General features: G+C 35.0%; 1 protein-coding gene across 3 annotated transcripts in view; it reads left to right on the top strand.

Moving 5' to 3' along the window:
• Window positions 1,337–26,079, top strand: part of LOC109834293 (lariat debranching enzyme) — a 31,379-nt gene continuing 6,636 nt past the window's right edge. For all 3 annotated transcript variants that reach the window (XM_020402276.1, XM_020402278.1, XM_020402277.1), the window contains exons 1-5: window positions 1,337–1,442; window positions 1,541–1,657; window positions 2,671–2,828; window positions 24,397–24,518; window positions 24,960–25,153. In XM_020402276.1, coding sequence (XP_020257865.1) covers window positions 1,437–1,442; window positions 1,541–1,657; window positions 2,671–2,828; window positions 24,397–24,518; window positions 24,960–25,153 — 597 coding nt within the window. In that variant the 5' untranslated portion in view covers window positions 1,337–1,436. The remainder of the gene's footprint in view (window positions 1,443–1,540; window positions 1,658–2,670; window positions 2,829–24,396; window positions 24,519–24,959; window positions 25,154–26,079) is intronic.

The following is a 26,079-nucleotide window of genomic DNA, read 5'->3' on the forward strand; positions in this document are numbered from 1 at the left end:
AACTTATAAATTGAGGTATAATAGCAGTTTTTATGATTTAATGGACTAATTTCAAAAAAATGAAGATTTAAGGGACTAATGCAAAAGACCCACAATAAAATAAGGCTTTTCTTTCCTAGAAATTTTTTAAAGTGGATCCTTCTACAGAAATCAGGTCTGGATTAGAATGAGTTTATATAAGGGGGTCGCACAATTAAAAGTACCTTCAAATTATTTAGCTAATTAATATCATTCATGATATGAGTTTATATAAGGGGGTCGCACAATTAAAAGTACCTTCAAATTATTTAGCTAATTAATATCATTCATGATATCCACCGAGTGAAGAGTTTTGACTAGTGAGTTATAGAATATCTCTACAATCAAGGATGTAAAAGGATCTCTACTCATCTTTAATTATCAATTTATACATAACTTATCTTTAAACATAGGCTCACTTTAAGTTGCGTTGTTAAAAAATAGGGGTTTTTGCTTTTGGACCCATTTGTTTACTCCCATTTATCTTTAAACCCAAGTACTATTATTTGTATCTTTAAGCTCAATTCATTTTTTGTATTTATTTTTAAACTCAATCTTCAAAATACTATATTTTCACCACTTGTTTTTATATTTTGGAGATTGGGTTTAAAGATAAATACAAAAGATGAATTGGGCTTAAAGATAGAAATAATAGTACTTGGGTTTAAAGATAAATGGGAGTAAACAAATGAGTCTAAAAGTAAAAACCCCAAAATAACTAGTAAGTAAGGGGCGGCCCAGTAAGTCACATGAAAAAACCGTGTCGCTCGTGGCGGGCTTGAATTTGATTCCTATGTACGCGAAAGGCGCGATAAAAAAAGTAAGCACACCAGTTTGGCCAAAATTAAGGCCCGACTACGCTAGGCGTGTTTGTCAAATCAAACTTCACTAGTGTGTACCCATGCAAATCACGACCTTCTATTTTTTTAAGCATTGTATTTTGAACCAGTCTTCCTCTAAAGTTTAATGCATTTAATTTGATTATTGTAGGTTTAAAATTAGAAATCATATCTACTGCTCCATATATTGAGGAGGACCCAAATATACACTGTTCTTGCTATAGGTATTTACGAAGTTGAACTCCCGTGAAGTTTAAAAATATGCTAAACTTCACGGGACTTGAGTTCAACTCCCATGAAGTTTCATAATTTTTTTTTTAAAAACCGACTTGGCTTCAGCGACAGGACTAAAACCTGGTCGGTTTTTAAATTTTTTTGCAAAAACGGTCATTTTTTAAAAATAAATAGTGAAAGGGGTTGGTTTTGAAATTTTGTCCTATAAAAAAAAACACGCCCTATTTCTGGGCGCGCCTCTTACCTTTCTTTTCCAAAAAAAGAGTCCTAAAGGTTCTTCTAGGGTTTTCCCCAAAAGATCTCTAGATTTCTATCTCTCTTATTCGGAATCATCGAACTCACAACATGAAGGTGAATCCTCCACTTATGTTCTTCTACTAGTTTCTCCTAAAATTACCTTTTTTTTATACTGATGATCTTGATGTCGCCGTGGTTTCGAATTGAAACAGATTGCAGTAGAGGGGTGTATGCATGGAGAGCTCGATAAAGTCTATGAGACGCTCCAGCAGTTGGAGAAAGCGGAGAACACCAAGATTGATCTTCTAATTTGCTGCGGGGACTTTCAGGTATGATTTTGGTGAGCAATCCACGGAGAAATCTTGCTTTCCCGTCCCAAGTCTAGATATTTATCTCGATTAGCAGTCCACGGCGATATCTTGCTTTCCCGTCTCAAGTTTACATATTTACTAGAAACGGATGAAATAATTAGCTATTTGAAATAGAAGACTGTAACAGCTCAATGAAGAATACTGATAGGTCCGTAACCAGTAATAGTGTTTACCATAGCATCAATCATAATTCTTGAACACGGTAAGTCTCTTCATTGAGAAGAATAAGGTGCGTAAAACGGCTAAATTTGATCAATGTTTTAGAATCATTTTAAATTTGCCGTGTTTGGGGATCATCCGATGCATTTTCACAAACCCATATGCTGCACTTAGGGGATAGGTTGTTTTTTTTAAATGAGCTTAGAATCTCAGAGGAGAGCGACCAGCGTGCATTTGGTTCACTGATCAATGGAATATATTTTTTACGTTTGATTTAGTGGTTCTCATCCTGATCTCAGTTTCTTTGTTCCTATCTGTTGATTTTAGCTTTTGCTTTATTCCCAAGATAAAGCCATAAAACCACAAGATAAGTTGATTTCAGTGTATACAATGATTGTCATATCCTATTATGCTATTACTAAAAATGCTTGTCTAAACGCTCGCGCATCTCTATTTTAAGTATATGTTTATGCAATCTCTCCTTGTTCGGAATATGGTCTACTTTTATACGTTCTTGCACCAAAGAAAATTTCCACAATCTAGTCTGTGGTTAAGGCTTAACCTTATTCACATCCTTGTGCCAAATCTTGTTTTATGCTTTCATCCATTCTTCTAGAGTCCAAACCTATATTCTGTTTTCTTAAATCATGCTTCTGTATGGAGCATTAATCAATGAGTTGCTTGGTTTGTGAGATTTGTAACTCGCTATTCTTATATATAACCTTTTGTTTCTTCCTTGTGTGTTTTGCATGAATTGAACTTTCAGATACTTCTTCACTGCATTACTTATAGTTAAAAACTTTTTCTGGCAGGCTGTTAGAAATGATGGCGATCTGAATAGCTTAAATGTCCCACTAAAGTATCGAAGTATGAACTCATTTTGGAAGTACTATTGTGGTCAAGCAGTTGCTCCATATCCCACGATATTTATTGGTGGGAATCATGAAGCGTCAAATTACCTGTGGGAGTTGTAAGTTAAATAGCTTTTCTACATTACCAAAATATTTGTCAGAACTAAATGCATCCTGGATAATGTATATTTGTTTCAGAATTTCTAATTTTAGTTTACTTTCATATTCTATTGAAAGCTTCATGTATTCCTTGCGTCATGATGTTGATTGAGGAATTATTTTTAATAGGAGAATTTGACATGCTGTTGTGCCTTGCAAATACTGGTCAAACTTTAAAGATACTTCAGTTGAGATGGTTCAAAGGAGAATAAAATTGTTTGAGCATGCAGGATAATAATATTCTGTTAATCGTATAGCCCTCGAACTAGCATAGGTTTGGAAAAAAAATTCCGCAAACCTATGCCTCAGTAAATTTTGTTATCTTTGGGAGAACCTAACCAGTGGTCATGAACTATCGAAAAGACTTCAATGTCAAAGTTGTTTCTACTGTCAAACTGAAATGCATAAGCACATGTATAGATTCAGCAATATAGAATCAAGGAAGCCTTTTAACCAAAAGGGATTCTGAATTCTTAGTTGTTGTTGAAACAGTATCTCTCATAACAGTTTTATGTGTATACACACACACACATATGTATATATATATACACACATATGTATGTATATATATACACACACATCTACATACATATGTACACACACACACATACATACATATGTATATATATACACACATATATATATATATATATATATATATATATATATATGAGAAAAATAGGTATGCTTGGTAGTGAGGTGTCTCATTCCCATCCACTCATTGTCATTCCCAACAACTCCCCAACCCATGTGAGTGTGGGCCCTGATTTTAATGAGTGGAGGGGAATGTGACACCTCACTACCAAGCACCATTTTTGTGCTTGGTACCAAGCATACCCATTTCTCTCTCTCTCTCTATATATATATATATATATGTATGTATATGTATATACACACACACACACACATACATATATATGTATATATCTATACACACACATATGTATGTATGCATATGTATATATATATATATATATATCTTACACACATATGTATGTATACATATGAGCCTCCTTAGATCGAATCTAAGGTTGCACCTTCAAAATTATGTTATATGCAATCAATTTTACTTCGTTTACTCCGTTCATTTTGATCTAATATTTTGGATGGTGTATAAAGGAAAATTAGGCATATTAGGTTGTAGCTAGGGGTGTCCAAAAAGCCCGGAGCCCGGGCCCGGCCCGGTGTCCGGCCCGGGCCCGGAAACCCGGGCAAAACCCGGGTCCGGGCTCGGGCCCGGCCCGGGCCCGGAAGGCCCGACCCGGCCCGGCCCGGCCATAACGGTCACAAAGGTGACCGTTGCCCAGCCCGGCCCGGGCCAAATCTGGCCTAACGGCCAGATTTGGTCTTTTGACCGTTTTGCCCCTTAAAACGGTCAAAAAACGGCTATTTTTCGAGGGTTTTTTGGTCATTTACCTAGGGGGCTGCTTCTATAAATAGAGGGGGGGTTTCAATTCATTTTCTCACAACAAAACTCATCTATTTCTCTCTCTACTACTCTCTTATACAATCTTATACTATCTCATACTAATATACTATCCTATAATCTTTTGTATTTTCTAATACTTCCAACAAATGGCTTCTGGGTCTGATTATGAAGAGCAACATGCAACTCCTACCGATCCAGAGATGAGTCCTCCTACAACAACTCCTCATCCTACCGGTGTTAATCCTGAATCTGGTGGCGACGAATCTACGGCACCAAGAGCTCCAAAAAGGCCGAGGTCTGATGTATGGAATTTTTTTGAGAAGATAGACGTCACCAAGGATGAACACGGTAGGATCATCTCTCAGAATGCGAAATGTGCGTTGTGCGGCCAGATATTCAAAGCTCATCATAAGAGCGGCACCAACCATCTCAAACGGCATATTGAAAAACACAACAAAGGCCAAAATCTACAAGGTGATATCCGGCAGTCTATGCTTTCCCAATCATCCTCTTCAGGTACCCTCGGCAGTTGGAATTATGACGCTGCCCGAGCCCGGAAATGCGTAATCAGGTTTATTGTTCTTAAAAACCTTCCTTTTAAATTAGTAGAAGATGATGAATTTGAAGATTTATTTAGAGATGGTTTTTATCCTGCATTTACAAAATTTTCTCGTCAAACCTGTCAACGTGATATTTTAAAATATTATGTTGAGGAACAGGGAAAAATAATTTCTTATTTTAAAAATTTAAACTGCAAATTTTCTTTAACTTCTGATATTTGGTCATCTAGAGTGCAAACTGGTTATTTATGTATAACAGCACACTGGATTGATGAAAGTTGGAAAATGTTTAAAAGAGTTGTTTCTTTTATTGCAATTGAAGAGTCACACACTGGTATTAATGTTGCAAATTTAATTGTTGAAGAACTTATGAAACTAGAAATTGATCAAAGAATATTTACTCTTTCACTAGATAATGCAAGTAATAATAATGTAGCTGTTGATTTTCTGAAAATAACTTTGTCATTGCCATGTCATGGTGAGCTTTTTCATGTTAGATGTATCTGTCATATTTTAAATTTAATTGTTCAAAGTGCATTTTCTGAAATTAAACCCATGATAGAAAAAGTTAGAACAGTTACTAATATGCATAATGCTTCTGAAATGAGAATTAAAAGATGGAAACAATGTTGTAAAAGAAAAAATTATAAGCCTAGACTAATTCCAAAAGATGTTGACCATAGGTGGAATTCCACCTATGCAATGTTATCTGTAGCAATAGAATATAAAGAAATTATAAATGATTTTATAAATTTTTATGCTTCTAGTTCTAGCTCTGGTAGTGCTTATGGAATAACTGAAGATGAATGGACAGTTATATGTAAATTAAATGAGATGTTACAAGTTTTTTATGATGCTACTATGTTATTATCTGGTTGTTATTATCCAACTATTACTTTAGCTGCTTTACAAATTTTAAATATTCAAAAAAATTTTACAAAATATCGTATGGATGATATTTTTGGAAGTATAATTTTTGAAATGGAGAGTAAATTTAATAAGTATTTTAGGCCTATTCCTCATATTTTTGGTATTGGTGTTCTTATTGATCCATGCTTGAAGGAAATTGGCCTTCGAAGTTTGTTACAATCATTGTATGGTGGACAGATTATAGACTTAGATGATGGATCCACCCTTACTGCTACTACTCATTATTTAGCTATTAGAAATTATTTTCAAACCTTATATGATGAGTATGCAGCTAGATATGGTGTAGCTACACAACAGTCTTCAGCTTCGGCACCTTCAGCTTCGAGCACAGGTCGAGGTAAAAGTGTAAGTTTTGATAGGTATGCAATGGTAGCTGAACTAACTGGTGGATCTGGAACTTCATCAGGATTAGATGTTTCTGAAATAGATGAATATTTTTCTGCTTCTTTAGTTAGATGTCAAGGAAATGCTTTAGATATTTTGCAATGGTGGAAAGTATATGGATCAGTTTCATATCCTATACTTTCCACCATGGTTCGTGACTTACTATCAGTGCAGGTTTCGACTGTAGCCTCGGAATCCGCTTTCAGCACAGCAGGACGTTTGATCGACGACCACAGGACATGCTTAGATCCGTATACTGTACAAGCGGTGATGTGCTTACAGGATTGGTGGAGATACGAGAAGCGAACACAAGGCATCGAACGGATTGCTATGATTGAAGATAAATTTGAAGAGTTGGGACTAGCAGATAGATATAATGATTAGATAATATTCATAAAATTGTAATTTTGTTTTCTTAGCTTTAAATTTGAATTAAATTATTTCGAAAAAAGTTGCAAATGATAGTGATATGGGTGAGTAGGTGCCAACCTAGTTGGGATGTACTCATCTATTGTGATGCGACGAATTTCGAAATAAATTTATACTTGTAAAGGATTTGTAAAGGATTTACCGATTATTAATAAAGAAGTTATTTTTATCATTTTTTGTACTTGTAATTTATGTCATTTCATTTCAATCTATTAATTAAATTTATGACATTTTTTATAATAATTTATGGTTTATGATTTTGTTAAAATTTAAAAAAAAAAATTTCTAAAAAAATCAAACCGGGCCGGCCCGGTGTCCGGCCCGCCCGGGCCCGGGCCCGGCCCGGACCACCCGGGCCCGGGTCCGGGCTTGGGTTTTGCCCGGCCCGGCCCGGCCCGGATGGACAGCCCTAGTTGTAGCCACTCATGCATCAAGTGATTTGTAAAATTAATGGTTTTACAATAATAAAACTAAAGCGACGTGTTAGAAGTATTGAAATATCATGATTTTTATTTTATAAATGTTTTAAGACATTTAGATCATGATGAATGAAGCGGATCGTCCATTGAAATAGCCCGATCCATGCATCGAGAGGTGCATCCTTATATTCAATCTAAGGTGGCTCCTTAGAAACATATTTCCCTGTATACACACACACACACACGAAGAACAAAAGTGTTTAGGTTTTGCAAGGAATGAAGTGTTAGCCGTATGTCTCTCCTTTTGTATCCTTTGGCTTTGGAGCATACATATCTCAGCCTTAACCAGATGGAAATTAATGTTGTATGATCTGAAAATAAAGGTCACATTTTGAGAATTATGAATAAATTACCAAGAATTATGTGTTAAGGTGTTTAGGGTACCTATTATATATATTCAGCTATGTAGAATCAATGTAGACTTTGACTCAAAAGGGATTTCAGAATGCTTACATGTATAGATGTGAAGGACAAAAGTGATTAGTTTTGGTAAGGAATGGAGTGTTAGCCTATGGATCTCTCCTTTCTTTCCTTTAGATCATACGTTCTTTTAGTGCTAATTAGATTGAAAATTAATGTTTTAGGATCTTTAAAATAAAGGGCACATATTGACAACTTTAATAATTACTGGATGGATTATATGTTAAGGTGTGTCGTACACCTATACAATAAAAATAGATAATGGCTTCTCGGAAGATATAAGACATTGAAAAGCCTTTGACATTGATCATAGGTTCTTGTTATTTGAGCTTCTTGATTTGTATGCTTATCAAATTGTGCAAAATATGGCTTTACATTCTGGCAAAATATGGCTTTACTTTTCTGATTTGTATGCTACATCTTGAAGTTTAGTGGATGACTGTAGAGATATGAGAGAGAAGAATGATTATGATATGAGAATTGAGATTAAAGGACCACCTTTATTTCTGTTTTAATTAATAAAAAAGACTCTATTTTAAACCTTTTCAATTTTTTAATTCCTTGAGAAGATACAATATTTGTTAGTTAAATAAGTACTGACATCTGCCATCTTTTCTCTTACCAATTTTAGCTTTTGCATGCAATGTCCCATATGTATGTTGTAGTAGAGTAAATGGATGCAGACCATTGACTAACACAGTTACTCATGAATCCATGGCAGCACTAACCAAGTAGTCATATGTAAGATGACTAACTGGCTTATAACAGTACAAGTCAGATCTACACAAGAACTCAGATAAAGGTGCTTTAAAGTGTTAATAAATTTGCGTTGTTGATCTCTACCTACACTTTTGAAGAAAAATTGAACGTAAATGCAGATCTGCATGGAATGATGAGCAAAACATGAAGTAACATAACAAGGCAAGCCATAGCAGGAAAGGGAAATCTAGGCATTGATAAGAAGAGATGTCAAAGCACAACTTCTAAAAAATGAGAAATCCTCGTGGTGTTTACATCATGTGGTTATCTTCCTCAGTTGTGAAGGAAGTGGACAACTGAGTATCAGGTTACCTATACAGGTCTAAAGCTTTATGCTTTAGTAGAGACTTTGTTTCTAATACCACTTATTAATCAAAATTTATTCCTTTATTAACAGCTATTGCTGTAAAACTTTAAGTGAAGCCCAAGTCTATAACAACCTCATTGGAAATAGTTTCTGCTACGACGCCAACTAATTTTGCTTTGGAGCTTATAGTCTTCAGGTCTGCACTGTCAAGCCATCCTAGCGAAGGCCCACCGATCGCACAAAGATATGAAAGATAAAGTAGTGGGGTTGTTGATGACTAGGTTCTGAGGTGACAAGACTTTTTTTTTCTATAAGTTAATAGAAGTGATGACCATGTGCATGAATTAACATTGTTTCTCAATCGAATATGAGTATGGTGCTTGATATGCGGGGTAACCAATTAGATATAGAAGACAGGGTGCCACTAAATTTACTTGATCTTGCCTGGTTATTATTTAACGACTTTGGTTTCAACTTTAGAAGTAGTAATAAAACCATAAATGTGTAATGGCAGTTAATGAAATAAACAATCAAAATTCAAAAGTAATTGCACCTAGCTGGATTGATGAGAATAGAGAATTCCTGTGACTTTTATAAATGTAATATTGGCCAATACCAATGAGAATAACGGATCTAGGTCTTTCATTTTTCAAAAATAAAACAGCTTTCTTTGAGATGTAAATACATTACATGAAGGAAAAACTTGAAGAATCTATAATGAATTCATTTTTTAAATGATATCTATAATGATTTCATACCTTAGAACGAACAGGAAGTACATAAGTATTTGAGATTTACTTACAAAATTTTGCAATGATTAAAGATGATAGTATAGTAACTAGATATAGCTTTTGAACAACAGAGCTGGCGGATTAAATATTGTTTTGTTTCATACACAAATTACTAAAAAGACACATTGTCTTTTTTCAAATTTATATGTTCTTTATGTGCACCGATCAGGTTGTGCTCCTAGGAAAGGCTAAAATCTGGGTCATTTTAATAATTTTATCGGTATGTTAAAAACTTACAATTTTCTAGTTTAAACTATGCATGCATAAACCTTATCTTTATCTAGATAATTAAGGAAACAGTTACCTTATTGTTTTTTAATTTAGTTTTCATTAAAAAACTAAGTCTAGCAGTAAATCCCCACCAAGGCTTCATTGGGTGTTGCTCATAGAATGGAAGAATAGGTCATACATGGAGTTGGGATGTAGATCTAACTTACTAAGTGATAAGACCATCTCTACATGATAAAAGGACTTACATGTTTTTGTGATGAAATAAATGCTGAAAACATTGTATTGGTTGAAACTGATTTCATTTGAATGCAAAGGAATATCCTCTTATGCCCCCGAGGATAGATTATTACGAGCCATACTTGGCATTCAGGTATCCACTACAAAAGTAACTGCTCTAAAACTACCCGTAGATGGAAGAGGACGAGTTATTGATGTGCGATGGATCCAAAAAAGGGGGTTCCAGTTATAATCCAGAAAGGATTTGTGAATATATTTAAACGTGAAATGCAAGTGGGTGATAAAGTAGCTGGAAGACATGGTAATAAATGTATAATTTCAAACATTTTGTCTAGACAAGATATGCCCTACTTGCAAGATGGAACACCTGTTGATATGTTCTTCAATCCATTAGGAGTACCCTCACAAATGAATGTGGGATAGATATTTGAATGTTCACTCGGGTTAGCGGGGGATTTGCTAAAGAGATTATAGGGTAGCACCTTTTGATGAGAGATGTGAGCAAGAAGCTTCGAGAAAAACTGGTGTTTTCTGTCGGAATAGGAGAGCATTTATCTTGGGGTGGGCTTACTACTTAGATTCTTTGAGCAGTTATTAGCTCCGCATTTGAGTATCTAGTGTTTACTGTGGACTCGATAATTGGTACACCAGAGATGGTCCTTCTCGATCCTCTCGTACTAGGGAAAGGTCCTCTTAATGCTCTAACGCCTCACCGGATATGGAACGAATTGTCTCACAACATTCTGAATCCAGCTCTCATATCACTTTAATGGGCGAACAGCCCAACCCTTAGAACATGCTACAACCCCAAATGACGAAGAGCCGACATCGAGGTGCCAAACCTTCTCGTTGATGTGAACTCTTAGGGAAGATCGACCTATTATCCCTAGAGTAACTTTTATCCATTGAGCGATTTCCCTTCCACTCGGCACTGTCAGATCACTAAGGCCGACGTTCGTCCTTGCTCAATGGGTGAGTCTTGCAGTCCAGCTTCCTTATGCCTTTGCACTCGAGGGCTAATCTCTGTCCAGTTCGAGGAAACCTTTGCACATCTCTGTTACCTTTTGGGAGGCTTATGTCCCATAGAAACTGTATGCCTGAGACTATCCCTTAGCTCGTAGGTCTTGACATAAGGTTAGAATTCTAGCTATTCCAAAGTGGTATCTCACTGATGACTCGAGCCCCTCCGTAAGGAGACCTTCTCTGCCTTCCACCTAAGTTGCACAGGGGCCTAAAGTTATTCTCAGGGAATAGTGAAGCTTCATAGGGTCTTCTTATCAGGTAGTCTGTATCTTCACAGACGTGTCTATTTCATCAAGCCTCTCTCTGAGGCAGTGCCCAGATCGTTATGCCTTTCGTGTGGGTCGAAACTTACCAATAAGGAATTTCACTACCTTAGGACCATTATATAGTTCCTTCACAGGGTTTCGGTCACCGACTCTCCTCTCATCAGGTCACCGACTTCCTTGACCTTCCGCCACTAGGTAGGCGTCAGCCCCCATAGATGGTTTTACGACTTTGCAAAGACCTGTGTTTTTGGTAAACTGTCACTATTATGAGTTATGGGGGAGCAATTGATGTGACTAAAATTGATGATTGATGAAGCAATGTGCAATTCATTACGCTTTTGGATTAGGTGATTGTTTAAACAACAATGCATGGTAAAAGATTTCTTGTTGATTCTTTTGTGGAGAATTTTGAGTTATGTTTTGTTCTGTGAGTAGGCCTTCTTTCTCCCAAAGTTATAGGGCGACTACGTCGATAAACTAATGAACAAAAAAAAACTACAGAAGTTCAAATTACACTAGGAAACAAGGGTTAGTCAATCTTGAGATGTATAAGAAACTATACACGAATTAGACAAGCCATACCAGTGTGAAAATGAAGATCATTACCAAAATCCTCAAAATTTAACAGCGCTCTAAAAAAAGTTTTAAGTGTCTGCTTAAGATGAAGCAGGATAAAAACGCACATTATTTGAGCTATGCGCTCAATTATGCGGACACCTGCTTAATTAGCTAATTTTAACTAAGCATCCACATATTTGTTTATGCAAGTGTTTTTTTTAAATTTTAATTGGGGATTGAACCTGTTTACCTCCAAAACTTGATCCAACTAGCTAAAGTAAAACAAAACTTAGCCGTTATCTTTTCCCAAATATCGTGACTCTTTCTTCTTTGCACTCGTGCATACATAGCGACTGCGACAAGCCTTCGGCCATCATCGTTCATTCCTTAGTTTGATGAAACTTCTTTCTCCAACGATCATGACGAAACTTCTCGTTCGTTATGAGGATGAGGAGGAAAACTAGATGATTTTTCTTTGGGTTATGGACATTTAGTTTTAGTTTAAGTGTTTAATTTAACAACTTTTATTTGAGTATCTAGTTATGTTTGATGTCTGAATTGAACTTTAACTAGTTACTAGTTATTATCTAGTTACTTTTGATGTAAGGATTGAAGTTTTAAGTAGCTAATTGATCGTTAAATTACAATTTTGTTGGTTTTTCATAGTATATTATCTATTTTCATGAATTTTATATATTTTAACATATGATAAATAATAAATATATATTTAAAAAATTCAAAAATGCATAACTTCGCGTAATTCTTTTAATCAGCTGTTAATCCGATTAATCATAAGTGCTCTTGGACTGCGCACATCATAAAACTGTGTTTTTGAACATTGAACTTCAATCTTCGCACTTGAGGTTGGTCTCCTAATAAGATGGCTTCAAATTGTAATTGGAAAATTACATTACAATCTCAAGTTTAGAGAGGAATTCCTTTGAGGACATTCACATTGTTTCTTCTTTCGACCAGAGTCTAGTATATTGTTTGATTGGTATGTGTTCTCATGCATCTCCATCTTGATTATTTATCCCTTTTCGTATTGCATTTCTGTAATTTTTTATACAGACCTAGTCTAGTTTTATTGATCTCATAATTATTTGGAAGTTGATTCATTTTGATGTGCTTGCATGCATCATAGGCTTTAGGTTTCATTGTATCTTCGTAAGCAGTCTTTTAGCACTGCTTTTATTTAGTTTTCACGCATAGGCCATAGGCATTGTCTTGTTAAGAATAGTTGGTTGTTATATAGGTTGTAGTAGGATTTTAACACTTGCATCCTAGTGATCAATCAATCTTTTCCTTTCACAAGCTTTTTTGTCTGTGCTCGCACAGGTTGGTTTGGTTTTTTTGTTTGTATATCTAATTTTTGTTCTTTATGAGTTTTTTTTTATGGCCTTCCCTCTAAAAATTGAATTGTATTGAATTTTTTCTTCTTTAGACTGATAATCCTTCAAAAATAGATAACTTGAGTTGGAGCTTTTCTTTCTTATAAATGAGATATACAATAAGGATGTGAATAATTTTTATATCAAAATTTGAAATTCAAATTAGATGGCTTAACCACCAATCCATCTTTATAATATCCCTCTTTTTCTGTAATGTTCACCAAAAAAAGAAAAAAAAACACTACCTTACTTAATAAGTGTGGATAATTTTTATTTCAAGTTTTTAAATTTAAATTAGGGATGGACACATGGCAACTTTTTTTAGATGCAAGACTAATCATAAATCCCCAAATTTAATTTTACATATAAAGAGGAGATTTAAACCAATTTTTTTATCTCTCCCTTTTATGTATTTTTATTTTTTTTCTTTCATTCATATAATAGCAGATCTAGATTTTCTTATTTATGATGTTTTTCACTTGATCCTCCTGTCCATTTAGGATTTTAGTTCTCATCTTAATTTGGCAATGTTGTAACGATAGTAACCACTAATCTATTCTTCAATAGATATAAGTTTTCACATGTAACCACTGAAATCTATCTTCTATAAAATTTGAAATATGAGTAAATTTCATTACGCACCCAATAAGTTTGGGCGTTTGACACTAAACCCCCTGTACCTTTGAAACTCTCACTAAAGCTCCAAAAACTTTTGACAGAAAGCTTTCAAATAACATTGTTAGTTAATGTGTGATCAAATGATCAAAATATCTTCAATAAATTAAAAAAAACACCCGATGAGCTTTTAGTTTGTTACTTAACATTTTGTATGATTGTCTATTATTTTGAGGGTTCTGTATGTAACTTTTACATTTTTAGGAGGTTATTTCTAATATTTGGGATTTTAAAAGGGGTTGTTTATAATTTTCATTTTTATGGGTTGCAATTTGTAGAATTTGAAATTTTTTGGCCGTTCTTTGTATTTTGTCAATATTTAGGGTCATCTTGCAGTTTTTAGATTTTTCAGAGTTTTTTTTTTACAATTATAGAATTTTTAGGAGTTTATCTATAATTTTTAGAGGCCTTGAGGGATAATATTCGACAGTGTAAAATGATGGAGTAATGCCCTTATGGGGTTAAGTGAAATAAATCAAAAATATTTTGGTGGTTTCCTAAAATTCCAAAACTTATTGGGGGTTTTAAAAAATTTGCGCTAGTGCCTATGACTAAACTTATTGGAGGTTTAGTGAATTTTATCTTATAAAAAATAAAAAAGAGCTATTTGGGGATTTTGAAAGTTAAGACTGACAATGAACCATTAATCTGTTCTTTGTCTATAAAAGAGAAAAGAATTAAAAATGTGATTATTAAATTTTTAATTATAGATAATTATGATTTTGATTAGGATTGTAAAGTATTTGACTATAATTAAAATTTTCTAATTCGGAATAGATTTAATTTGATGGGGATTTTAATTATGGATAGAAAAGTAAACCCACTATATAAGAATTCTAATTTTAATATTAAAACAATATATGACATGTTATTAAAATAACATATGGCATGTGACATTATTTTGCACGCTTAGGTGGCATTGTTTTATGCCTTTAGGAGTATCGCCAATTTCTCATTATGTATAAGGGGATGACACGTGTCAATTTTTTGTGCATTTAGGAGATGCCACAAATTTCATGGGGCTAGTTGTTGAATTTGCAAAAGCTGATTGTAAATTTTTTAAGGGGATATTTGTAATTTTTGAAACTTTCAAAGGGTTGAAATTTTTTAAGGGCTTGTTTATAAAATTTCAAGGGGCTATTTATATTTTTTGAATTTTTATAGGATTTTTTGCAAATTTTGGATTTTCTAGGGATTGTGTAATTTTTGGATTATAAAAGGGAAAACTTTTAACTTTCTAAACTGTTTGGTGCTATTTGTAATTTTTTAATATTAAAGAGTTGTTTGCAAATTTATGATATTTTATGGGCCTATTTGGAATTTTAGATTCATCGGGGGTTGTTTCTAATTTTTGGATCTAAGGGATAGTTTGTAACTTTTGGATTTTCAGGGAGTTTTTAGCGATAGGATTTTTAGGGAGTTGTTTGTAATTTTTGAATTGGTGTTATTTGTAAATTTTGGATTTTGAAGGGGGTAGGTGACAAATTTCTAATCTTGAAAAAAGTGGACGACTTTGATTAATAGAATTTTCAAATTATATTTTATTTTGATAAGGATTCTTAGGTAAAGAGATTTAGAAAGGACAGTTTTGATTAATATAATTTTTGTAATAATGGATTATTTTAATTTGATTATAATTCTTAGGTGAAGATATGATTTTGTGTCAACATGTCTTTGATAGGATAGATGGACACATTTGATTAGGATTACCAAATATTTGATTATTATAAAATTTTAATTATTAATAGTTTTAATTTGATGAAGATTTATAATTAGGTGTAAATAAGATAATATGTCCACATGTCATCTTCTGATATGATAGTAAAAGACATGACTATTTTTAATATGACATGTCATATATTTAGATGCCACATATCAGTTTTTTGTTCATTTATGAGAACCACCAATTTCTCATTAGATATGGAGAGATTTTAGAACATCGCAAAGAGTGTCTTTTGACAAACAGTGAGGAGGTTTATACGTGATTAAGAGTCTTAAAAGCCCTATTTTACAATAACCGCATTGTAGAGGATTGTAATGCTCATGAGGGAAACCACACTACAATGAATACTGTCATCCAAGAGATTGATAACCCCAGTTGGGTCAAACTAGTGTGCTATGATAAATGATAGACCTGCTTTAGGGGCATAACTGTTGGAGGTAAGGGCGATAATATGGATCCATGTAGGAATGCTCCATAATGGGATACATGATTTGCACATACACGACTCCTACAATACATTTTCTTCTCAGTGTCAAACCTCGATGATTAGGAAAAGATGGAGATCCTTAGCTTGACTAATGTGTTCCTAGGAGAGGTGATACTAGACATTAGGAAGAGGTATATGGTATAGGATCTGAAATAGATACACTTGAACACTAGAGGGGGGTGAATAGTATTCTTTTAAAATTTATACAAAATATATTATAAATTGCAAAGAAAAATGACAATCCCAGAAATTCACAATCACAAACACAAGGATTTTATACTGGTTTTACCAATCCGGTGTACATCCAGTCCCCAAGCAAATCCCGCTTGAGAGTTTTCACTATGATTTTGAATAAACTTACAAAATCAAACGCAAACCTGACCAATTTGCAAGTCCCTACAAATTGCAACACTAATTGACAAACACCTTGCCAATTTGAACACCAATCTCTAAACCGAGAGATTAACCCTCTCAAACCCGAGAGAAATCCTTGTTGAAGCAAGAACACAATTGATCCTATAAGCCTTGAATGTGTAGTGAAGTGCAGCAGTGGTTTAGGATTCTTTTAACCTCTGTAAATTGCCTAAATGATAGGTATTTGATGAATGTTTAGAGGCAATTTCAGAAACTTCTCTTTTTCACAAAATCTGAATATTTTTTACTTGAAAAATTACACAAAGATCAAAGCTTATGGGTATGTAAGTCTCTGCAATTTTTCTGAACAAATAACCTATTTATAGCCATTGAAAAGACAATTTTTTGAACTTTAAAAACGTTTAAAAACGGCTATAAACAGTCATAAATTTAAACTTTGAATACTAAAAAAACTGTATCTGTAGTCGACTACTATTGACATTAGTCGACTACACTGAGTTCAAACAGACTGTGTATTCAGAAAATTTTCTCAGTAGTCGACTATAATGCTCATTAGTCGACTACACTGTATTTTGACAGAAACTAATAAAATAAAATTTGAGTTCGGTAGTCGACTATAATGATGATTAGTCGACTACACTGTAAAATAACAGAAACTTATGTTTCTGTCAAACACCTGAGTAGTCGACTATAATCACTATTAGTCGACTATACTGTAAATTGACAAAAACACATATTTAAGACTTATACACAAGTAGTCGATCACTATTCTAATTAGTCGACTACTAAGAGTAAAAATTATGATATAAAATATTTTTATACTTAAGTTTTAACTATATTTCTAATGGTTAACATAGGAGATTTCTATAGTTAACCAACACACTAAGTCTGTGTTAGTGTGTTCTAATTTTGTGTGTGTGCGTGTGTGTGATCAAGGCTTGTACAAAAATTCTAAGTAAAAATAAAATAAAATACATTATCTCATTTGTTCTTCATTTTCTTCACTTCAAAATGCCTTGAAATCAACTTGCACTTTTGTTCTTCATTTTCTTCACTTCAAAATGCCTTGAAATCAACTTGCACTTGTACATATTCTGATATTAAAATCTGCATATAAAAGTTAGTGCACACACTGTATAAATTGTTATCATCAAAACACTATCATGGAGATATGATATTCAACATTCTCCCCCTTTTTGATGATAACAAATAATTTATGTCAAAGTATGTATTTTATAATCAGGTTAAAAACATAATAAAATAACCATACTTACTCCCCCTGCATATATGCAAATTTGAGTCTATAACAGTACATAACATAACTAAACTATAACAGTACATAACATAATTATTTCTTCCCCTTTGTTATCAACAAAAAGATGAAGCTAAACATGACATTATTTCTTCAACATGAGCTAAAACTTCAAACAAATCATCAAGGTTATGAACATAGTCCATAACTTCACCCATCCAAATAGGTAGGCAAAGACTTGCCATAAAGATCAAAAGTTTCACAATGTTCATCACCATGATCTGTTTAAAATATGTAGCACATATATTAACTAACCAAACATCATCATAGATAATTAAACACACAATTAACATACATAACATAGTAGCAACATAAACAAATTACATGTCCTAACAACTCACAACCACATAGTTTTTGATACTTAAAACATAATAATAACTGTTTAAAACTCATCCATAGGCCAAAGGCCTATGATATATATTTATACTAGTCAATGTGAATAGGTTGAGTACTCAAGAGTCACCCCCACTTAGTGGGGTGTTATACCACCATAATGGAGGGATAATGAGGGGGAGGCCAAAGGCCTCCCTCATCTCATAATACTCCCTCTTATCCATCCATTACCTTGGGTTTAGCTTATGAACACTTCAGGGTTCGTAAAGCTAATGGGGTGGATACTTCTGGATTCAGAGTAAACTTGTTTGCCTCGTTAAAACCTTAGCTGTGGAAAACCCAGTGGGAAAAAACCATCAGCCTAAGAAAAAAGAGTACAACCCATAGGTTACTTCCCCTGAACCATACAAGCTTCAGGCTTGTAGGTCTTTCAGATGTCTCATCCCTATTCCTTTTATAAGTTTTACAAAAGTACATCTAGGCAGAGTCTTAGTGAACAAGTCAGCTAAATTATTACATGATTGGATCTGTTATATTTTAACTTGCTCCTCCTCTTGAAGATCGTGCGTCCAGAAAAACTTGGGAGATATGTGCTTCGTCTTGTCACCCTTGATGAAGCCAGACTGAAGTTGAGCAACGCAGGCTGCATTGTCTTCAAATATAGTAGTTGGCTCAAGGTCACCAGTCTTCAGGCCGGTAGACACTAAGATGTGTTGAATGACAGAACGAAGCCAAACACATTCTTTGCTGGTTTCATGGATCGCGAGGAGTTTGGAATGGTTGGATGAGATTGCTACAGTGGTTTGCTTGATAGACCTTCAGGAGATGGCCGTACCACCGAATGTAAACACAAATTCGGTTTGTGATTTCTCGATGTGGGGATCAGACCTGTAACCTGCATTTGAATAACCAATTAAGGTGGGAGACCCACCCTTTGGGAAATATAATCCCAGGTCTATAGACCCTTGGAGGTAGCGCAGAAGATGCTTAACTCCATTCCAGTGGCGCTTTGTGGGCGCTGCACTGTATCTGGTTAGTAGGTTAACTGAAAACGCTATATCGGGACGCGTACAGTTAGCCAGATATAATAGTGCTCCAATGGCACTGAGGTAAGGTACTTCAGGACCTAGCATTTCCTCCCCCTCTTCCAGCGGACGGAAGGGGTCGTTCTTTACATCCAATGATCGAACAACCATTGGTGTACTAAGAGGATGCCATTTATCCATTCGGAAAAATTTAAGTAATTTCCGTGTATATGTGGATTGGTGTAACAGGCCTTAAGGTGTTCGATCTGTAAGCCAAGACAATACTTTGTTTTACCTAGGTCTTTCATTTCAAAAGTATTCTTAAGGCTTTCAGATATCTCAGCTATATCTGCAGGAGATCCAATGAGATTTAAGTCGTCGACATAGACGGCTACTATAATGAATCCTGTTCCCGATCTTTTTATAAAGATACATGGGCAGACTTTATCATTTGTGAATCCTTGCGTAGCAAGGAACTCACTTAGTCTGTTATACCACATTTTCCCCGATTGTTTAAGATCATATAATGATCTTTGAAGCCTAACAGAATAGACGTCCCGATGTCTATCTGCTATCTCTGGTGGAATTTTATATCCTTTAGGGAGTTTCATATAGATATCTTTATCTATATTGCCATATAGATATGCAGTCACAACGTCCATGAGCTGCATTTCTAGGCCTTCCAGAGATGAGAGGCTTATTAGGAATCAGAAGGTATTCCCATCCATAACCGGAGAATATGTGTTTTCATAGTCTATTCCCGATCTTTGGGAAAAACCTTGTGCTACAAGCCGTGCTTTGTAGCGCACAACCTCGTTGCGTTCATTTCTTTTTCTGATGAAGACCCACTTATATCCCACAGGTTTTACACTTTCAGGTGTTTGGACTACAGGTCCAAAGACTTCGCGTTTCAAGAGTGAGTCCAGCTCTACTCCTATTGCCTCGTTCCACTTTGGCCAATCGTCTCTGCGTTTACATTCCGCTAGAGACCGTGGTTCGATGTCATCGTCGTATTCAGTGACGTGAACGGCAATATCGAACGCAAAGTCGTCGTCGACGACTATGTTTTTTCTGTCCAGTACCTCCTCAGTACGTACAAAATTTAATGATGTTTCTCCTATTTGTTCCTCTTTAGGGGAATCTAGGAGGGGAGAGGAAGCTGGTCTGAGCTCAGTATCCTGTGTTGGGTTCATCTTTATTTCTCCAGAAATTTTTTTTACGAGGGACTTTGTCCTTCGAACCTGGTGGGCGTCCTCTTTTCAATTGAGGTACAGCCGTTTCTGTTGCCGGCGGATTGCATCCATCTTTGGGGATGTCAATCCTAGCTGGCGTGTTGACAGCAGGGACGTGTGATCTGACAATCTTCTGGTTATCAGTGAATTTATCCGGAAGTAAATGTACTGTATTCTGAAGATGAAGAATCTTCAGGATCTCATCTTCACATTGACTAGTACGCGGATTATAATGAGACAAAGTCTTGGTGTTCCAAAAAATGGTCTTAGAAGCGTCAGGCTTCCTGGACTGTGTGCCAAGTTTGGGAAATGAATCCTCAACAAATTCACAATCATCAAGACGTGCCTTAAATGCGTCACCCGTCTGGGGTTCAAGGTATCTTATTATAGAGGGCGAATCAAACCCTATATAGATACCCAAACGACGCTGTGGACCCATTTTAGCCCTTTGTGGAGGAGCAATTGGGACGTAAACTGCACAACCAAACACTCTTAAATGTGAGATATTCGGAGGTGCACCATAAGCAAGCTGCATTGGTGACAAAATATGGCCACCAGAGGACCGTATTCTGATAAGCGATGCGGCATGCAATATGGCATGACCCCAAGCCTCAACAGGCAACTGTGATTGCATCAACAATGGACGAGCAATCCATTGCAATCTCTTAATTAGAGATTCTGCTAACCCGTTCTGGGTGTGAACATGTGCTACAGGATGTTCAACTTCGATGCCAGTTGCTATGCAATAGTCTTGAAAGACTTGTGAAGTGAATTCTCCCGCATTATCAAGATGTAATTTCTTGATTTGATTATCGGGGAAATGAGCCCGCAACTTAATAATTTGTGCCAATAGCTTTGAAAAAGCTAAGTTGCGGGTGGACAAAAGGCACACGTAAGACCACTTGGTTGATGCATCTATAAGTACCATAAAGTACCTAAATGGTCCACTTGCGGGGTGAATAGGCATACACTTGTGTATATGTTTTTCCAAGACCAATGAGAGAATTTGTGATGTCGGTGAATCTTGTGAACATTTCTCCTATAGTCTCATTTTCCTTCATCTTGAATAATTCAAATCTGTGCACAAGAACAGAAATTTTAGATTCTTTAACTTTATTTGTACCTTCATGAGTTACCTCAAGTGTATGTCAAATATCGTATGCAGATGTGGTCGTTGACACCCTACTGAACTAATTCTTGTCAAGTGCACAAAATAAAGCATTCATTGCTTTAGAATCCAAGTTTGCATTGTTCCTTTGAGATGTAGTCCATTCCGAGAAAGGAGTGGTTGGCTTCTCATATTTCGTTTCCACGACGTTCCAAAGTTCGTAGCCAATTGATTGAAGGTAAATCTTCATTCGGCACTTCCAATAGTTGTAGTTCAATCCATCGAACATTGGTAGACGATTTATTGAGTGACCTTTTTTGAATTGTGAAGTATTTGTCGATGCCATCTTTTACCTTGCTCTGATACCAAATGTAGGATCTGAAATAGATACACTTGAACACTAGAGATTTCTTATGGGGAAAATCCAGCCAGTCCTCCAAAATGCCTCTAGTTGCTTGGAATAATGTTTGTATGGATAGAAAGAAGGGAGGTTTAGGGGTATACTCTGCTACATCTTGGAATTTGGCGGCAACTTTAAAAATCCTATGGCAAATTCATTCAAATAAGGAGTCTCTTTGGATCAAGTGGGTTCATGGGACTTACTTGAGACGAAATGACATATGGAATGTGACAGCTAAAAATAGTGACTCCTGGATGTGGAAACAAATGATCAAAGCAAGAGATAGAGCTGCTCTCTCTTGTGGTGGGATTAACAATCTGTTACAGTTGCTGGAAGTTTGCTGCAGGAATACAAAGTTTCTTATCTCAGCTTTATACCATGATTTGTTACCTGTTACTCAGCAAGTGCCATGGCATTATACTGTTTGGGATCAATTGAGCTATCCTAAACATTCTTTTATAAGTTGGCTTGCTGTCTTGAACAAATTACTTACTAAGGACAGATTGATGAAGAGAGGGCTAATAATTGATGGTTCATGCTGCTTGTGCTCAGGAGCTGAATTGGAGAACAGAAATCATTTGTTCTTTTCCTGTAAATTCTCTTCTGAAGTCTGGAATGGCATAATGAGTTGGCTTCAGTTTACCTGGAGATCATGTGAGTGGGATCATATCTTGGAGTGGTTTTGTACAAAGTTATTCCGGCATTGGTTGCAATCTTTGTAACCTGTTAGTTCTTTGATTTTTTGAAGTTTTTGTATACAATGTATTCAGGTTTTTGATCTCTCAGTGCTTGAGATCTTGATGTATATACATTTCTCCCATTGGTAAATGAATAAAAATTTTTCATTGACCAAAAAAAAAAAATTTATGCAAAGTATATTATAAATTACAAAGAAAAATGTCAATCTCAGAAATTCACAATCACAAACACAAGGATTTTATACTGGTTCCATCAATCCGGTGTACATCTAGTCCCCAAGCAAATCTCGCTTGAGAGTTTTCACTATGATTTTGAATAAACTTACAAAATTAAACGCAAACCTGACCAATTTGCAAGTCCCTGCAAATTGCAACACTAATTGACAAACACCTTGCCAATTTGAACACCAATCTCTAAACCAAGAGATTAACCCTCTCAAACCCGAGAGAAATCCTTGTTGAAGCAAGAACACAATTGATCCTATAAGCCTTGAATGTGTAGTGAAGTGCAGCAGTGGTTTAGGATTCTTTTAACCTCTGTAAATTGTCTAAATGATAGGTATTTGATGAATGTTTAGAGGCAATTTCAGAAACTTCTCTTTTTCACCTGAATATTTTTCACTTGAAAAATTACACAAAGATCAAAGCTTATGGGTATGTAAGTCTCTGCAATTTTTCTGAACAAATAACCTATTTATAGCCCTTGAAAAGATAATTTTTTGAACTTTAAAAACGTTTAAAAACAGCTATAAACAGTCATAAATTCAAACTTTGAATACTGAAAAAACTGTATCTGTAGTCGACTACTATTGACATTAGTCGACTACACTGAGTTCAAACAGACTCTGTGTATTCAGAAAATTTTCTCAGTAGTCGACTATAATGCTCATTAGTCGACTACACTGTATTTTGACAGAAACTGATAAAATAAAATTTGAGTTCAGTAGTCGACTATAATGATGATTAGTCGACTACACTGTAAAATAACAGAAACTTGTGTTTATGTCAAACACCTGAGTAGTCGACTATTATCACTATTAGTCGACTATACTGTAAATTGACAGAAACACATATTTAAGACTTATACACAAGTAGTCGACTACTATTCTAATTAGTCGACTACTAAGAGTAAAAATTATGATATAAAATATTTTTATACTTAAGTTTTAACTATATTTCTAATGGTTAACATAGGGGATTTCTATAGTTAACCAACACACTAAGCCTGTGTTAGTGTGTTCTAATTTTGTGTGTGTATGTGTGTGTGTGATCAAGGCTTGTACAAAAATTCTAAGTAAAGAAAAAGTAAAATACATTATCTCATTTGTTCTTCATTTTTTTCTCTTCAAAATGCCTTGAAATCAACTTGCACTTGTACATATTCTGATATTGAAATCTGCATATAAAAGTTAGTGCACACACTGTATAAATTGTTATCATCAAAACACTATTATGGAGATATGATATTCAACATATGGTATATGCTAGGTTCTTTTTGGTAGACAGAACACTCAAACTTTTAGCTAAACCGTTGGTGTTCATGCTCTGTTGAATTGTAGAGATGATTTTACTCCATAGATAGTTTTTCATAATCAAACTTGTTGACAAATAAGAAGGCAAAGAAACTAGAAGGAGCTCAGACGAATAAACAATCAAAGCGATTCTTCTTTCTTCCGACCTCCTCTCAAACCAACATGTAAAGCTTGATTCTTATAAGCTGGAAGAGTCACCAGTGATTCAGTGAGCTGGTATAAAGCTACACACACAGACTGTGAGGTTTTATTTAGCTGGTTCTGTTAGAAGATGCAGCCAATGTAAAAGTTGTCACAAAACTTTAATAAGAATCCATTTGTTTGAGATGAAGATTCCTGGTGATTATACATATCCTAATTATTGCTTGAATCTTGTTTTCCTTCTTTTAGTTTCATAGAGATACATGTATTAATCCTGTTGGCCTTCTTGCTAGGTACTATGGAGGATGGGCAGCACGTAATATATATTTCTTGGGCTTTGCGGGAGTTGTAAAGTTTGGCAACATTCGAATTGCAGGATTGTCTGGAATTTATAAATCAGGGAATTACAGATTAGGCAAGTTCATGAACACATTTCCAAGCTGCAAAGCTATAGTTCTTTTATAATTCATATGTCTTTGTTAACTTTTGGAAATCTGTATTTATATATCATTTTGATAAGCATTCTCTTGTTTACGACCTTAAATATTTTTTTTTATTCATTGCTGAATGCTGAATGCTCTGCGTTTTCCTTAAAGCTGTGAGCCTTTGTGGGTTCATACAATTAGCTTATGGTATTAGTTAACTATACTTTTAAAGTTCGGTATGATATTCTTCTAGACAAGGTAGTTGTTGATTTGACGGAGGATATGGACTTATTAGAGATGACTAGAGTCTAGAGAAGTGCAATTCATGTAGCACCTCAAAATATTTGGCATTAAATGCTTCATTATTGTTTACTATTGCTTTGATAATTTGCTGCTTGGAATTGTCATAATATCTCATGTATTTGGTGCAGGACACTATGAGCGGCCTCCATACAATGATAGGGATATTCGATCTGTTTACCATGTGCGGGAATATGATGTGTTTAAGCTCAAGCAAGTAAAAGATCCCATAGATATTTTCATGTCGCATGATTGGCCTCTTGGTATTACAGAATATGGTAACTGGGAGAAGCTTATTCGAAGTAAACCCCATTTCAAGGAAGAGGTAGTTTAATTGTTTCACGTCACGTGGATAGAATAGTGCGTAAATGTCAAAATCTCAGTTGATAACTTGGTGGATACATTAATCTTTCATGTATAGGGAAATTTGTTTAGAATCTTTGTCAGAACTCCATCGTATTCCATCCAATGGCTGAACATACCTATTTATCTTGCATTCTTGCTCAACAAACTGAAAATAGTTTATGAACAAGAGATTCAATGTTCCAGAGAAGTCGTTTCTGTTCAGATTCGCAGAAAGTATGCAATTTCAGCTGTAATTAAATATGCCATGTTATGCACATGTAAAAATCTTTGAAATGTTTTGAGTTTCTATTTTCTAGATTATTTAGATCTGTAGATCAAGATAAACAGTCCTTGAACTCCTCACAGTTTATTTTAAGAATTAGTTGTCATCTGTAGATTTCCCTATATGTAGCGAAAGTTGCGTTTGAAAACTTGGTGCAGGACACCAGCCCCTTTTCCTTTAAGAAACTATTATTTTTTTTCCTTGTACTAGTAGTATGCTCGTTTTGCTAAATAGAATTAATTGTATGACTAGATAGTATACTGTTAGGATGTGCTTGTTTTTGAGTCATAATTTGTGCTGAAGTCTTCCTATCACAAGCGTCTCGTCAAGTTAGGATTCTCTCCTCCCCCATCTCCCACCCCAACCCCAAATATAAAGCTATAGAACTTGAAATATTTTCTATCTTCTACTCTAATCTCTTTTTTGACTTTTCAATTCCTCTTTAACTGAATGCTTATTTGAGTTGATAATGGTTTGGCTTCAGTCTTTAATAAGTGATATTCACCTCACTGGATGTGCTTTTGTTAGTTCATTAGATTATATATTTCGCCTTAATATATAGTATATCAAGGAGGGATTTTAGGGACTTCGAGTCCAGACCAAAATCTGATTTTCTTACAAGA

This window comes from Asparagus officinalis, chromosome 3 (genome assembly GCF_001876935.1).
Source record: "Asparagus officinalis chromosome 3, Aspof.V1, whole genome shotgun sequence".
NCBI lineage: Eukaryota > Viridiplantae > Streptophyta > Magnoliopsida > Asparagales > Asparagaceae > Asparagus > Asparagus officinalis.